This window comes from Miscanthus floridulus, chromosome 13 (genome assembly GCF_019320115.1).
Source record: "Miscanthus floridulus cultivar M001 chromosome 13, ASM1932011v1, whole genome shotgun sequence".
Lineage (NCBI taxonomy): Eukaryota > Viridiplantae > Streptophyta > Magnoliopsida > Poales > Poaceae > Miscanthus > Miscanthus floridulus.
In genome coordinates, this window is record NC_089592.1 from 86,423,270 (window position 1) to 86,439,632 (window position 16,363).

Below are 16,363 nucleotides of genomic sequence, written 5' to 3' on the forward strand. Positions count from 1 at the left end.
ACAATCCGCCCAGTGTAGGGGGGAAGCCCGCCATCATCGTTGCGGAGATAGAACCAGCTCGTGTACCATCAACGATTGGATGACGCGAGCTGGGCTGGGATGTAGATGTGCTGGCGGTCCTGGCGCACTTGGAGAGTGCACCCGCCGGCCCTCATCGCTTTCCTCGTGCCCAACGTGCCCGTCGGCTTTGTGGTATGCCCCGCCCGGAAGAGGTGGAGCCACAACTCCTAATGGGGAGCAATCCCCAAATACCCCTCGCAGACAGCGATGAAGATGGCCGCCTACGCAATGGAATTAGGGTTGAAGTTGTGGAGCTCCACGCCATAGTAGTGTGGGAGCGCCCGCATGAACCGGTCCGCCGAAACGCTGAGACCGCGCTCGTGAAAGGATACGAAGCTCACAACGTAACCGCCACGAGGCCTCGGCTCCGGCTCGCCCGACGGAGCGATCCACTCCGGCCTATTGGGGTCAGTCACCGGACGAAGGAGTCCGCCGTCGACGAGCGACTGAAGCGTCTCCACGGTGACGTCAGATGGATCCTAGGGGTTCGCCTCGATGACAACAATGTCGCTGGCCATGAGTGCGGTGGAGGGTTCGAATGCGGCGGTGAGTCTGTCTCTCTGTCTCTCTCTGTCTCTCTCTCTCTCTCTCTCTCTGGCTCGCCCTTCTCCCTTTTTCTTCCTAGTGCCCGCTGCTCTAGCGACGGCTCAATGGGGGCAGAGCTAACGTGGGCAAGGTAAGGTGGGGAGGGGCGAGGCTCGTTGTGTATTTATGCAGGGTAAAGGCGAAATGGACGGGCAACGAAATCGGGGAAGTTTTCCCCGGATCCGGTGCGGTTAACCCCGATCCTATTTTACCGCCCACATGCCCACCTTTCCCTCATTAATTGCGGGAACAGTTACGTCCCATCCGCTAACACCACGTCGCGCCCGACCGCTGCAGCAGCAGGCGTCGTTCCGTCTCCCTAGAAAATCGCCTCAAAAGGCGCGCCAGTCATTGTCAAGCCGATGGGGGAGACATTCCCCCCACCCTATTCCTTTCAGATGAAGGAACTGGGCACCGAGCCTATTACGGTCCAGGGGTTTGGAGGCTGGGCCCCTAAGGGTTTCGACAGCCGCCCCAGGGCAACAGAGTTAGGGACGACCGCGGGCGAGCCCACACGGGGCCGAGGCCTAAGCAAGCGAAACGCTTGGGACGCCCTAAGTCGTGTCCGAGACCGGCAGGGAGGTCTCTGAATGGGATCCCACCGTAGGGAGGCACCGAGCCACCGGAGCCCAGCGAACGGCCTCGGCACCCACTAGAGAAACCCTCTGGTACTCTTGGAGTGCGTCTCTGGACCACTAGCCGACCCCTAGCGAACGGGGCGTGGGCCTCCACTCGGACTTACCCGATAACAGCTCACCGGAGATGTCATCGCTCGCGCCCACCGAGGGTAGCCTGGCATATCCCCCCTCCTTTCGAGCGAAAAGGAAGCATGAGGGTCACACAAAAAGTCAGGGGAACCCCTGATCGCCCTCTTGCTCCGTGCAGAGGCTCGGGGGCTCTCCCTGCGACTTTGCCAAAACCCCGCGACCCGAACTCGCACTTGTGGGCTCGGTAAATACGATAAAAACTTCTCACTCAATACGAAAAAAGCCCCTGGAGGAGTAAATCCACTCCTCCAGGGCCTCGGGGGCTACACCCGGCGGGTGCGCTCGCGCGCACCCACCGAAACCTCAAAAAACAAAACACAGTCCCTACAGGAGCGGCTGCAAGCCAAGTCTCGACAAACCCTCAGGGAGAGTGCTCGCACTCCCCCTAAGGGTTGGGGGCTACTGTCGGGTACCATAAAACGGGGTACGCCGAGCATACACCAAAAGAGTCACTTAAACCCCATCAATAACAAAGCCAGAAGGTAAGCCGTGGGTCAACCACCGGCCCCGTCCGAGCCCACCGGCTCTCCACCTCGCGCGAGGCCTCGCACATGAGGTCTCGACGCCCTAACGAATCTCTGCCTCGCGCGAGGCCTCTCACGGGAGGCCTCGATAAGGAGCCCAATCTCCGTCTCGCCCGAGGCCCCGTGCGTACAGCCTCGAACGAGACAGCGATTCATCGTATCGCTCAAGGCTGGCTTGGCAGTAACCCGCCGCTCCCGCCTTGATCAGTCTTCCCAACAGCGCGTCACGTCCCATTAATGCGTCAATCACTCCCGCGATCTCAGCCAGACGACGGCTCGACACCACGGAGTGGCCGACGGGACAAGGAGTCGCATCAACGCCATACCAGCTAGGACAAGGCACGGCGGGGATTACCGGCCACTGTGTTCTGGCGCTGTGCCCACGATCAGCGCCTGCACTACATTGCGCACCGTAACCCCCGCCCCGAAGACAACGCGGCATGGGAAGTCTAGTCCAGGTCATCATCGCCTCAGAATCAGCGTACAAGATCAACCGCTCCCTCCGAGCCTCGGCACCCCACGACAGGGCCTCGGCTATCTCGAGATTCACGTCTGCCGAGACCCCCCACCACGGTTAGGCCTAGGCACCAACCGAGCCTCGGCTTCGCGCGCAGTCAAACTACAGTGACCCGCGCGCCAACCGCCGCGCCCGCTTCGAGGTAGCCCTGGAGCTCCCATGACGCACAGGATCGGATGTGACCAGCACGACGCCCCAGTACTTCAAGGACGGACCACTCCGTCGGTCACGCCGCCACAGGAACAGGCTACAGGACTCGGACACGTCGCCTCCGTTCACACAACGCTGTGTAGTTGGCACACGTATTACCCTTGTCCCTCCTTCAACTATAAAAGGAAATGACATGGACCATTTCTAGGGGACGAACACACACGCGCACAAGCAACACTATGTAACACGCACGCTCCCCCGCTGCCAGAGAGCAACATCTCAAGAAGCCCGCCTCACTCCACGCCGAGACCTGGGACTAGCTCCCTCTCTCACCCAGCTTGTAACCCCCTACTACAAGCACTTCGGTGCGAGGAATACAAGGTCGATCTCTCAGACCTGGTTCACTTCGGTGCGAGAAAACACTGTTCTGGCTGATATGTTGTGAGAGAAAAACACTGTTCCGGCTGGAAAAAAAAAGCCGAACAAGCCGGATATAAGGTAAGCCGAACGGCATGACTCATACAGCATGCACAAAGGAGGAACCTATACCGTTTTCTATCAGGCAGTTCTTAACAGCTGAACAATGCGAAAGTACTCAACACTCAACATGTGTAACATACAAAAGATATGCTAATCTATAAACCAGAAAAGAATATAGTTTGGTCAAGATTGTGGTCCTAGAATCATGTCCAAGAATAGAGTGGACAACCTAAGGTTGGATTACGTGTTAACATTTGCTGTAAGAAACCAGACAGAGGATTGCTTTCTTGGCTTTCAGCATTTGGCAGCATAATAAAATTCTTTGCTGGGAACTGTGAATGATTGGGTTCTTGTCACAGTGGTTGAAATAATCCATGAAACACCCCCCTCGAGTTAAAACTCATATGCATCGGTGAAATTAATGCAACCAGGTATGTATGATGAAGTAGACACGTTATCCATTCTGCATGGCTTGTGGTCGCTTTGATGAATACCTGTGTCAGCATCCGAGACCTTCCAGTATTTTTCTTAACTCACTGATGACATCTGTGATCCTTGCAAATGACCCAGAGAGATTTATGGCATGGTACTCTAAAGACTTCCAGTGTGAGATCAGTGCAAAATGTGGGCGCCGGTACATGCTGCTGATAATCTCAAGAACCTTTGTATCAGGAGTTGCTGAAACTAAGTGTGTTAGACCGGCCCCATGAGCCCCTATTACCACTGAAGCTTCCAGGATAGCACGCAGTTGCTCCTTCATGGTCATGTGGGCGAAAAGACCGTTGACAACATTCACTTTGCACTTCAGACCTTGTGCCCACTTGTCAATTGCCTCATACACCTCCTGCTCATTGCTTAGTCTGGATTCAACCTTACCAGTGTGGCGTGGGTGGGCCAAGTAGTCTTCTCGCCGAACAAAGAGAATATTGAGCCCATTTGATTTTTTGGATGACATGATGTCATCCTGCAGAAGATCAAAAGAAGCTACAATCATTTCCCCGAATTCAGATAACCGTGCAGTTTTCTTGTAGTCCGGTTTTTCTCGGAGGGACTCTGCGGAGGCACCTTCACAGCTGAAGCTCTCGCTGAGGCCTTTAAACATGGCAGTCTCATAGCCCAATGGTGAAAGAATGGCATGTCGGAAACAAACAGGACCAGAGAAGTTCTTAGCATATGTCACACTTGAGAAAAGTGCTTCCCATGTTTCCTCCAATTGTGCCTGTGGAAATCAGGTCACATCTGTCACTTGACAAGAATATACGAGAGAGGGAAAAGAAACATAAATCATTGTGCAGACAAATAAGTTGACTGCTACCTAGCAATAGAATATCATATTAAGTCATGCTAAATCTGAAAGAAAATGACATAACAGAGGAACAATATAATCTGGAAGTTAGGTATACATGGAAGCATGGGTATGACTGGCAAAAGTTTTGGATGAAGCATCAGGACTAACTGCCAAAAATATAGCAAGGGTGCTATTTGCCTCAAATGTAGAACAAAGGAACTGACAGATTGGCATACAATCGAGAACTGCTTCTGATTACAATTGTTCTCCAAACATGAGCAACAGACATGTCAGAATAAATGAGGAAAAAAACAGGAGATCACCATGCTGTGTTATCATTGCATGATACAAACTAAAGATAAAGCATACAAAAATGTGACTAATGTTGTTTACCCCAGTAATAGCTGAAGAAACAGACTTGTTGGCCATAACTTAAGCAACAAACAGAATGAACTGAACCAATAACAAAATACACAGTGCATGACATACCTTGCAATGCCCATCCACGAATATAACATTAGGACGGTTTTGTAAATTCGTGACTCTGGAACTAACATATGCACTGTACCAATCCGTAATTGTGTGGAAAAGGTTTGCATATTCAAAACGGGTGACCAGAAGTGTCGGTTCTTCAACCCACTGCAATAACAAGTGTGATAATACAGTTAAGAAGGGACTACTGAATTCCAGAGATAAAGGAATGTAAGAAGAAAACATCGATTCAAAATTGAATAAAAAAACCCTAATCCAACAAGAGCCTAGCAAAGCTACCCTTTTGAGTGTCCAAAAGGTATAACCAAAAGGTAAAACCAAGGGCACTCATTTTGTTCAATGATAGTTAGAATATATCTATCTATTATATTATGAATCTGCTACATTGCAATCAACTCCCATTCCAAAGTAACTGAAATCTATCTATTATATTATGAAACTGCTACATTGCAATCTGTTAGTTGATCTCCACCAACAGACCCAACGGCCTATTAGGCCCTTATCTCTGCTCCCTGATCGGGGGAGCCCAACCCTAATCCGGTTGGTGGGCCCCTGTCGCACAGCACACATAAAAGGAAGGTGAGGGTGAGGGCTCGGACTACGAGGTTCACTGGAGCCGCCTCACCCACCTAAAGAAAACCCTAATCCGATCTAAAGGCCGTGCAGCCAGCGACGGGATGTGACTCACCACCGTTGCGCCTGCAGGTTCTCCGCCGGCGCCACTGGACTTCTCTCCACCGCGCTGGACGACTCCTACTACACCGCGGCACCGGCGTCTACGTTGCTGTGCCGCAAAGAGAAACGTCAAGGAGACTAACCAGATCTACGGTTACACACAGAGGTACACACATCGATCCTAACAATGGTACCAGAGCTAGGTTCACTCTGTGTAACCCTAACCCTAGATCGGGTACGGGAAAAGTGGACACGGTTTCAACAAAGAACCCTAGCAGTTCGTTAGCCTAGGGTGTAGATCTAGGGTTTCAGATTGAAAAACAAAGAAAATGCCCGATCCAGATCAGATCGGGACGGTACTCGAACCCTAACCCTACAAGAGAAAGAGGACGGTCATGAGGCTACCTACCTGGAGCCTGGCCGTCCTGTCACTGCCGTCGACCAAATCTATGGCCGACGAGAGAGACAGAGCCGCCGGGCTAGGTAGCCTGGCGCGCGCGAACAACAGGGCACCGTCGCGAGACTACTCGACGGCGGCGTGCTACGCAACTGGGCGAGCACGCATGCCGGCGAGGAGCTCCACGGCGGCGCCATCTCGTCTTCCTCCTTCGGTCACCGTAGGTGGCCGCCGCTCGTCCGCCGCAGCGCGTGAGAGTAGGAAGAGGAGAAAGAGAAAGAGAGAGGCCAGGGGAGCCGCGGGTGCGAACTCCACCCACCCCTCGTCGCCGCCGGTCGATGGCCACCGCGGCCGCGGCCACCGCCGTCGCTGCGTGCTGAGCTGAGTGAGAAAGGCGGGAGGGAGAAAAGAGAATGAGGGTTAGGGTTCAGGGAGCGACGGCGGCTGCTGGTTTTGATCCAGCGAAAATGAAGGCCGACCGTCCGATCGCGTTGGACGATCAAGATTTACCGCGCCGCGGCTCGGGCTTCTTTTGGCCCTGGCGGGCGATGATGCTCGGCCGGATTCCCGGCCCAGGCCCACGTTGCGGCCTAGGCGCGGTGGAGAGATGGAGGCGCCAGCTGGGCCAGGCCGGTTCGGCCGCTGGGCTGAGTAGACGCGCGTTGCGCACGTGGGCCAGGGCGCGAGCTACTGGGCCGAAATGGACATTGACATAGTGACACAGTCTTTTGTCTTTTAATTTGCCAGAAACAGTTTTGATGTATTTGAACAATTCGAATTGAATTTTGATGTTGAAATCTGTACAATTTTGATCCAACGTCAATTTTGTTCAGAGAATAGTAAAGTGTTGTAACCGTTTATGAAAAATAGAATTAAATGATTTATTAAAGTTTCCGCTGCGTACTTAAAGATTGATGCTTTCATTATTAAATTCGAACCAACGGGAGAATTTGATTTAAAGAGCCAAGAAATAAATATGAGTTGATTATGATATTTAACTGGAGAAAAGAAAAGTTTTTCCAGTAAATCTTTATTTCCTGGAAATTGATTAATGGATTAAAGGAAATCGAAAATACAATTTTCCCTGTGGGTAAAATTCAAGGAAAAGAGAATTTTTCCACAGCTAAAGGAAAGTTGTTTATTCTCCAGTTATTTTGAACCAATGCGGTATTTAATTAGAGAAAAAGAAAGTTTTTCCGCTGCTAAAGAAATTATTGATTCTCCAGTTATTTTGAACCAATGTGGTATTTAATTGGAGAAAAAGAGTTTTGATATGATTATGATGTTGTTATTTTCTGACCAACGTTGTTAATAACAATATCATAATTGTAATGATTTATGCATTAATTCTACTTCTGCCCAACGATGATGTAGAATTAGTGTATGGGAACAGTTATAAAAGTTAATGATTTATGCATTAATTCTATTTCTGCCCAACAGTGATGTAGAATTAGTGTGTAAGAACAATTGTGAAAGTTAATGATTTATGCATTAATTCTATTTCTGCCCAACGGTGATGTAGAATTAGTGTATAAGAATAGTTGTATGTTTTGATTTTGACCAACGTTGGAATCAAGGCATGCAAATGGTGTTATTTTTATGTTAAGAAAAGTTTTGACCTGGTTTTCATCTTGTCTAAGGTGGACTGGGTAGTCACCTCACCGTGTTCCACTGAGATTGTGGCACCGGTGAGGGAGACAAAAAGAGAATGATGCCACTTGGGCAACTAAAGAAAGGAATTTTGAATCCCAAAAGATATCATATGGCTTTTGAGCATAGAAAGTGGTCACTGCCAACAAGAAAGTTTGGCTATGATAAAGAACATGATTGAGCTTGCAATTGTGGGCTCAACCTCAGAGTGTGACACGGTCACCGAGTACCTCGATAGAATAAAGAATCAGTTCACTGGCTCTTCAAAGACATATGCTATCCAGCTGATAAAGCAGCTGGTGACAGATAGTCACTCTGATTATGGTGGCATAAGAGAGCTCACAATGCGTCGTCGAAATCATGGCACTATCGTTCAGGCCATATTTCGATGGGGAGAATAGAAATACTAGTTAAGAATGATATTCTTCCTCCATTAGAGCTCTCAGATTAAGAACAATGCAGAGAATGCATAAAAGGAAAGTATGTAAAGAAAGATGACAAACGAAGCACAAGAATTTTACAGATTATCCACACTGACATTTGTGGTCGGTTTTTCTGTAAAGAGTGTGGATGGTTGTGATTCGTTCATAACATTCACAGATAATTACTCCTATTATGGCTATATTTATCCAATCAAAGAAAGAAAAGATGTATTGGATAAATTCAAGATATTAAAGATTAAGATAGTCAGGTCTGACCGTGGGGGAGTACTACGGTCGGCATACCCCTAAAAGAATGGCATAGTAGCCCAGTATTCTACACCGGACGAACCTCAGCAGAATAGAGTAGCTAAAAGAATCAATCGCATCCTGATGGATATGGTGGACAGTATGATAAGTTACTCCACCTTATAGTTGAGCCGTTGGATGGAGGCGTTGAAAACGACCATTCATATTCTCTATAAAGTATCAAGAAAGTTGGTGCCCAAAACACCGTATGAGTTATGGACAGAAAGAGTACCCTCACTAAACACTTGAGTGTGTGGGGGAGCCCTGCTGAGGCTAAAGTTTTTAACTTAAACATTGGGAAGTTAGATCCTAAAATAGTAAGGTGTCATTTCATTGGCAACACAGAAAAGTCAAAAGGTTTTTGTTTTTTTACTGTCCAGAGAGACATACAAAGTTTGTGGAAACGAGACACGCTGTTTTCCTAGAGGATGAAAAGATGAGGGGGGAGCATGGTAGCTCGAGAAATTGACCTTGAAGTGAAGCGGATGTATGCGCCCACTCCAATGATTCATGAGTCAATTTTCTCACTACCTGCTGTCGCTGCACCGACAGTGCTAAGTACTGTGGTGCCAACACATGTTATTATCCCACCTGTGGCAACAATGAATGACGATGAGGAACCTGTTCTTAAGGATTCTATAGAACCTATTGCCACACATGAGGGGGAGCAACAACAGCCTCAAATAAAAGATGTGCCAAATATAAAGGCCTCTAGTAGGTCTCAAAGAGTTAGAAAATCAGCTATTTCTGCTGATTAAGAAGTGTATAACATTAAGGAATTTCAAATGGAGGATGATCCCACCTTATTTGAAGAAGTCATGAGAAGTGATCATTCATCAAAGTGGCTTGAGGCCATGGAAGATGAAATGAAATCGATGAATGCCAATAGAGTTTGGGACTTGAAAATAATTCCTAAAGGAGCCAATACAGTAGGCTATAAATGGGTCTACAGAGCAAAACTTGACTCTCAAGGGAATATAGAAACATATAAAGCGTGACTTGTAGCAAAAGGCTTTATGCAAAGAGAAGGGATTGATTACAATGAGACATTTTCTCCAGTCTCATGTAAGGATTCCTTCAGAATCATAATGGCATTAGTGGCACATTACGATTTAGAATTACATCAGATGGATGTAAAGACGGTATTTCTCAACGCAGACTTGGAGGAAAATATTTACATGGCACAACTGAAAGGTTTTGTCATGAAAGGAAAAGAACGAATGGGATGCCGCTTAAAGAAATCCATTTATAGATTAAAGCAAGCTTCAAGATGGTGGTACTTGAAGTTTGATCAGTCAATAAAGAATTTTGGGTTTTAAAGAGAAGGTAGAGGACAATTGTGTCAATACAAAGTTTAAAGAATGGGAAGTTTATCTTCCTTATCCTATATGTAGATGATATCTTACTTGCTAGTAGTGATGTCAGTCTACTACTGGAGACAAAGAAATTTGATATGAAAGATCTTGGCGAAGCCTCGTTCGTTCTAGGGATCGAGATTCACCGAGATAGAAGAAAAAGGGTATAAGGACTGTCACAAAAGGCATACATGAAAAAGATCTTAAAGAAATTCAGTATGCACAAATGTAGTCCCTCACCTGCTCCTATAGTCAAGGGCGACAGATATAGGGATTTTCAATGCCCTAGGAACCAATATGAGCTCAATCGATAAAGTAAAAGTGGTTCCATATGCTTCAGCTGTCGGAAGCTTGCAACATGCTCAAGTATGTACGCGCCCTGACTTGGCATTTGTTACCGGGTTTTACTTGACAGATTCTAGAGCAATTCTGGAATAGAACACTGAAATTAGTAAAGAAAGTCTTGCATTATTTGCAAGGAATGAAAGGCCTCATGATGATATATAGAAGATCTGATTCACTCCACATGGTGGGATATTCAGATTCTGATTATGCGAGAGTGAATGCATATCCAGACGTGGATTTTCTATCATCTCGCAAAGGAGAGCTATTTCATGGAAAAGGTCAAAGCAAACTGTCACTACATCGTCCACAATGTATGACAGTTTGTAGCGTGTTATGAGGCAACGGGCAAGTGAACTAACTAACGAAGTTCATACCCGGTTTGAAGGTAGTTGACGACATCTATAGACCACTAAAGTAATACTGCGATTATAATCTGACAGTACAAGATGCTCACAACATAAGTCAAGTGGTGCTGCCAAACACATTGACATAGAGTATTATGTTGTGAAAGATAAAGTCCGGGATCAAGTCATAAGTCTTGAGCATATAAGTACAGAAAGGATGCTCGCGGATCCGCTTACAAGAGGCTTACCACCCAACATGTTCAGAGGACATGGTGTTCAGAGAACATGTAGCTAGCATGGGTTTAAGGGAAAGCCTATAAATTCCTGGATAAAAGAAGGCCCAAAGATAAGTATCTATTTCAGAACAGAGTAGTGAGTTGTAGCTGTTAAGTCTATCGGCAATGGGCCGTGACGATGAGACATGCTCTATGAGCTAATCTGTAATAGAATGAACAAAAGTAAATGATATGAAAGTGAAAGATGAAATGAGATCAAGGGCGAGAATGTTAGTTGATCTCCACGGTCTATTGGGCCCTTATCTCTGCTCCCTGATCGGGGGAGCCCAACCCTAATCCGGTTGGTGGGCCCCTGTCGCACAGCACACATAAAAGGAAGGTGGGGGTGAGGGCTCGGACTACGAGGTTCACTGGAGCCGCCTCACCCACCTAAAGAAAACCCTAATCCGATCTAAAGGCCGTGCTGCCAGCGACGGGATGTGACTCACCACCGTCGCGCCTGCAGGTTCTCCGTCGGCGCCACTGGACTTCTCTCCACCGCGCTGGACGACTCCTACTACACCGCGGCACCGGCGTCTACGTTGCTGTGCCGCAAAGAGAAACGTCAAGGAGACTAACCGGATCTACGGTTACACACAAAGGTACACACATCGATCCTAACACAATCAACTCACATTCAAAGTATAACTGAAATAATAAGCATAAGTTATATGATAGAATCATCAGATAACTGCACAGCATTAATTGAACAAATTCAAACTAAACCAAATAACCAAAAGCAGAATCTATATACTATTACTATACTTCCACGATGTTTTATTTTGGATATAAATCAGACACAGACTTCATTCTTAGATCCTATTTCTGCTCCTAGTCTTAACACAAATAAATATTCACACGACTGCTCAATATATCCAGCATGAGGGCTGGATCAAACAGACTTTCATTAAATACTCCTATATCAAAAACTGAGCTGACTGTACTCTTCCTAATTATTGGATTTCAGAAATTAATTAACAAACTACTTATCATCAATGAGCAAATCAGCTACTAGTAGATTGCAAGGCAAAGAATACCTGAGAGCAGCGCAGCTCACCGGGAGGCACAACGCGCGCCGACTCGAGCAGCGCCCTCATAGTGTGCATCCCGATCCCGCCGGTGGGCACGTAGTCGTTGAGGAACCCCGCGTCCACCAGGGGCGCCGTCCTACCCGCCGCCGGCCCCTCAACCTGCAGCGCGCCGGGCTCGTACTTGGGCAGCTCCTCCTCCTCGGCGCGGCCCATCACCTGCTCCAGCGGCTCCCCGCCGCGGGACATCGCGATGAGCGCCGGGTCAAGCCGCACCCTGGCGCCCTCGCAGATCGAGCTTCCCAGCGTCTCGCTGTGGTGGCACCGGAACCAGCCGCCACCGCCCCCGCGGCCCGCGGGGAGGACGTCCACACGGCGGGAGAAGCCGTTGCCGAAGTAGGCCTCGCAGGTGTGCGGCGGCGGAGCGGCGCTGGACACCCAGGGAAGGAAGGACGGGAGCCGCGGCCACGGCTTCTGCGAGGACGGCGGCGACCCGACGCCGTCACGGGCTTCAGTCCTCGGGGTGGGGTCCGGCGGCGACTCGTGGTGGGACTGGGACTGGGACTGGGACTGGGACTGGAGGAGGTAGATCGCGAAGGAGGCGGCGTAGACGGCGAAGACGAGGAGGAGGAGCCGCGGGATGAGGCGGCGGAGGCGGTTTCTGTGGCCATGAGCTCGGCCCGGGCCCACCATCATCTCCGGCGACCGGCGAGCCGCTGGGGCTCTCGCGCAGATCGAGGGGGTGTCGCCGCGTGGGCCTCTCACTGGGCAGCAGTCGCGGCGGGGAAAGTAGCCGGTGTGCTTGGTTGGTCGGATCGGACGGTTGCCATCTCGGGTTGTTGTACTGTGGACGGCCCAGATGCTCTGTCCCTGACCCTCACTCCTCGTCTTCTACTCTTCTTCTCCCTTGCAACTGCAAAGCGAGGGAGTCGTCGCCGATCTCGCCGAGGCGGCCGCCGCCCGCCGGTGGAATTGTCACGTTGTAGGTGGGATGGGATTGCTGGCATCCGGTTGACGATCGAGGCGGGACATGGTGCTCGAAATTGGCGAGCTATGAAGGCAGCAGTTGCAGCGCGGCGGGCGTACGTGACCTGGTCAAGGGTGCGAGTCAAGCCACGATGCCGGCCGGCCATCTCTAATTCTCTATCGCCCGAGCCGCCGCATTGGTCGTTCAACTAGTAGCCCCGGCGGGCCGGCGGTGAGTCACTCTCACTCCAGTTCGTGTGTAAGTGCCAACTCCACTGCTCCTCGGTGTACTTTTACTCAAATTGCAGAGTTTTTTCTGCTGCTTGCTTCAGAAAAGGGAAGACAAACAATTTTCATTTGCTTGCACGGCTGAAACCTCAAGAACACATATGAATGGGATGTTTGGGATATCTTGTGCTTGGTGAATTTAAGTATGACGAGAGAACTAAAATCTCCACAAATGTCAACGCAATCTCGGTAGGATGGCCTACTGAATTTGAGAGGTCAACAGTCAACACCAGCCACATTTCAGAGTACAGAAGTTTCAGTTTAAGACAGTACCGCATATCCTTGGAGCTCGCTACAAAAGTGCGAAACCCACAAGCTTTACATAGTATTTATTTACCCATATACTTGATAGGATACTGACCTTTCCAACACTTGATCTGAATTTTCCTCCGTTTCAAATCCATCATCCTTTGTATGCTGAAGTTTTGGAATAGGATTGAGCTTCCCATGTTAGGATGGGCTAAGAAGTTCGTCTTGAATTTTAAATTGCTCTCCCTTTCGCTTCATTTTGTTAGGATCGATGTGTACCTCTCTGTGTGTAACCGTAGATGCGGTGAAGGCTCCTCGCCTTCTCAGTAGATGCACCGCAGCGGGGAGATGCCGGTGCTGCGGAGCAGAAGATGTCCAGCGCGGTGGAGACGATCACCAGTGGAGCTGTGGAGACCCTGCAGTGGGCCAGCGGCGGTGGTGGTGCACATCCTGTCACTGGCAACAGCTCTTTTGATCGGTTTAGGGTTTACTGTAGCGGGATGGCGGCTCCGTTCAACCTCGTGACCTGAGCCTAGTTCCCCACTCCTCTATATATATGCGTTGTGCGACAGGGGTCCACCAACCAGTTAGGGTTGGGCTCCCCCGATCAAGGAGCAGAGGCAAGGGCCCAATAGGCCGTTGGGCCTATTGGTGGAGATCAACTAACTTTCTTTCCCTTTATCTCATTACATCTTTCACTTTCATATCATTTACTTTTGTTCATTCCATTACAGATTAGCTCATAGAGCATGTCTCATCGTCACGGTCCATTGCCGATAGACTTAACAGCTACAACTCACTACTCTGTTTTGAAATAGATACTTATCTTTGGGCCTTCTTTTATCCAGGAATTTTATAGGTTTTCCCTTAAACCCATGCTAGCTATATATTCTCTGAACACATTGGGTGGTAAGCCTTTTATAAGCGTATCCGCGAGCATCTTTTTCTGTACTTATATGCTCAAGACTTATGACTTGATCCTGTACTTTATCTTTCACAACATAATACTCTATGTCAATATGTTTGGCAGCACCACTTGACTTATGTTGTGAGCATACTGTACTGTCAGATTATAATCGCAGTATAACTTAAGTGGTCTATAGATGTCGTCAACCACCTTCAAATCGGGTATGAACTTCTTTAGTTAGTTTACCTGCCCCGTTGCCTCATAACACGCTACAAACTGTCATACATTGTGGACGATGTAGTGACAGTTTGCTTTGAGCTTTTACATAAAATAGCTCCCCTTTGCGAGATGATAGAAAATCCACGTCTAGATATGTATTCACTCTCGCATAATAAGAATCTGAATATCCCACTATGTGGAATGAATCAGATCTTCTATATATCATCATGAGGTATTTTATTCCTTGCAAATAATGCAAGACTTTCTTTACTAATTTCAGTGTTCTATTACAGAATTGTTCTGGAATCTGCCAAGTAAAACCCGGTAACAAATGCCAAGTCAGGGCGCGTACATACTTGAGCATGTTGCAAGCTTTCGACAGCTGAAGCATATGAAACCACTTTCATTTTATCAATTGAGCTCATATTGGTTCCTGGGGCATTGAAAATCCCCATATCTATCGCCCTTGACTATAGGAGCAGGTGAGGGACTACATTTGTGCATACTGAATTTCTTTAAGATCTATTCTATGTATGTCTTTTGTGACAGTCCTAATACCCATTTTCTTCTACCTCGGTGAATCTCAATCAATAGAACGAACGAGACTTCACCAAGATCTTTCATATCAAGTTTTGAGGACAAAACTTCTTTGTCTCCTGTAGTAGACTGACATCACTACTAGCAAGTAAGATATCATCCACATACAGGACAAAGAAGATAAACTTCCTATTCTTAAACTTTGCATAGACACAATTGTCCTCAGCATTCTCTTTAAAACCCAAAATTCTTTATTGACTGATCAAACTTCAAGTATCACTATCTTGAAGCTTGATTTAATCTATAAATAGATTTCTTTAGGCGGCATCCCATTCGTTCTTTTTCTTTCATGACAAAACCTTTCGGTTGTGCCATGTAAACATTTTCCTCCAAGTCTCTGTTGAGAAATGCCATCTTTACATCCATATGATGTAATTCTTAATCGTAATGTGCCACTAATGCCATTATGATTCTGAAGGAAACTTTACATGAGACTGGAGAAAATGTATCATTGTAATCAATCCCTTCTCTTTGCATATAGTCTTTTGCCATAAGTCGCGCTTTATATTTCTCTATATTCCCTTGAGAGTCCAGTTTTATTTTGTAGACCCATTTATAGCCTACTGTTTTGGCTCCTTTAGAAATTATTTTCTAATCCCAAACTTTATTGGCATTCATCGATTTTATTTCATCTTCCATGGCCTCAAGCCACTTTGATGAATGATCACTTCTCATGGCTTCTTCAAATGAGGTGGGATCATCCTCCATTTGAAATTCCTTAGTGTTATACACTTCATAATCAGCAGAAATAGCTGATTTTCTAACTCTTTGAGACCTTCAAGGGGCCTCCACATTTGGCACATCTACTGTTTGAGGTTGTTGTTGCTCCCCCTCATATGTGGCAATAGGTTCTATAGAATCCTAAAGAACATGTTCCTTATTTTCATTCATTGTTGTCACAGGTGGAATAACAACAGGTGCTGACACTATAGTATCTTGCACTGTCGGTGCAGCGACAGCATGTAGTGAGAAAATTGGCTCATGAATCATTGGAGTGGGCGCATACACCCGCTTCACTTCAAGGTCAATTTCTCGAGCTACCATGCTCCCCTCATCTTTTCATCCTCTAGGAAAACAACGTGTCTCGTTTCCACAAACTTTGTGTGTCTCTCTGAACAGTAGAAACGAAAACCTTTTGACTGTTCTATGTAGCCAAACAAATGGCAACTTACTGTTTTGGGATATAACTTTCCAATGTTTGGATTAAATACTTTAGCCTTAGTAGGGCTCCCCCCACACACGCAAGTGGTTAAGTGAGGGTACTCTTTCTGTCCACAACTCATACGGTGTTTTGAGCACCGAGTTTCTTGATACTCTATTGAGAATATGAATAGCGGTTTTATCGCCTCCATCCACAGGCTCAATTGTAAGGTGGAGTAACTTATCATACTGCCCACCATATCCATCAGGGTACGATTGATTCTTTTAGCTACTCTACTCTGCTGAGGTTCGCCCGGTATAGAATAATGGGCTACTT

At 47.5% G+C, this 16,363-nt stretch overlaps 1 protein-coding gene across 1 annotated transcript; it reads right to left on the bottom strand.

Annotated features, from left to right (window-relative positions):
* Window positions 1-3,149: 3,149 nt before the first annotated feature.
* LOC136501363 (beta-1,2-xylosyltransferase RCN11-like) lies at window positions 3,150-13,408 on the bottom strand. The gene is made up of 3 exons (XM_066496876.1): window positions 11,670-13,408; window positions 4,861-5,010; window positions 3,150-4,302 (listed from the first exon to the last, which is right to left on the bottom strand). Exons 1-3 carry the CDS (start codon window positions 12,354-12,356, stop codon window positions 3,583-3,585), a joined length of 1,557 nt encoding a protein of 518 aa, XP_066352973.1. The 5' UTR covers window positions 12,357-13,408; the 3' UTR covers window positions 3,150-3,582.
* Window positions 13,409-16,363: the final 2,955 nt, after the last annotated feature.

Bases quoted from the DNA above. Each gene is read 5' to 3' on its own strand.
- LOC136501363 (XM_066496876.1), bottom strand. From the start codon at position 12,356: ATGATGGTGGGCCCGGGCCGAGCTCATGGCCACAGAAACCGCCTCCGC. The intron at 5,011-11,669 runs GTATTCTTTGCC...TTGTTATTGCAG, and splicing joins GTGAGCTGCGCTGCTCTCAG to TGGGTTGAAGAACCGACACT. The intron at 4,303-4,860 runs GTATGTCATGCA...TGATTTCCACAG, and splicing joins TCGTGGATGGGCATTGCAAG to GCACAATTGGAGGAAACATG.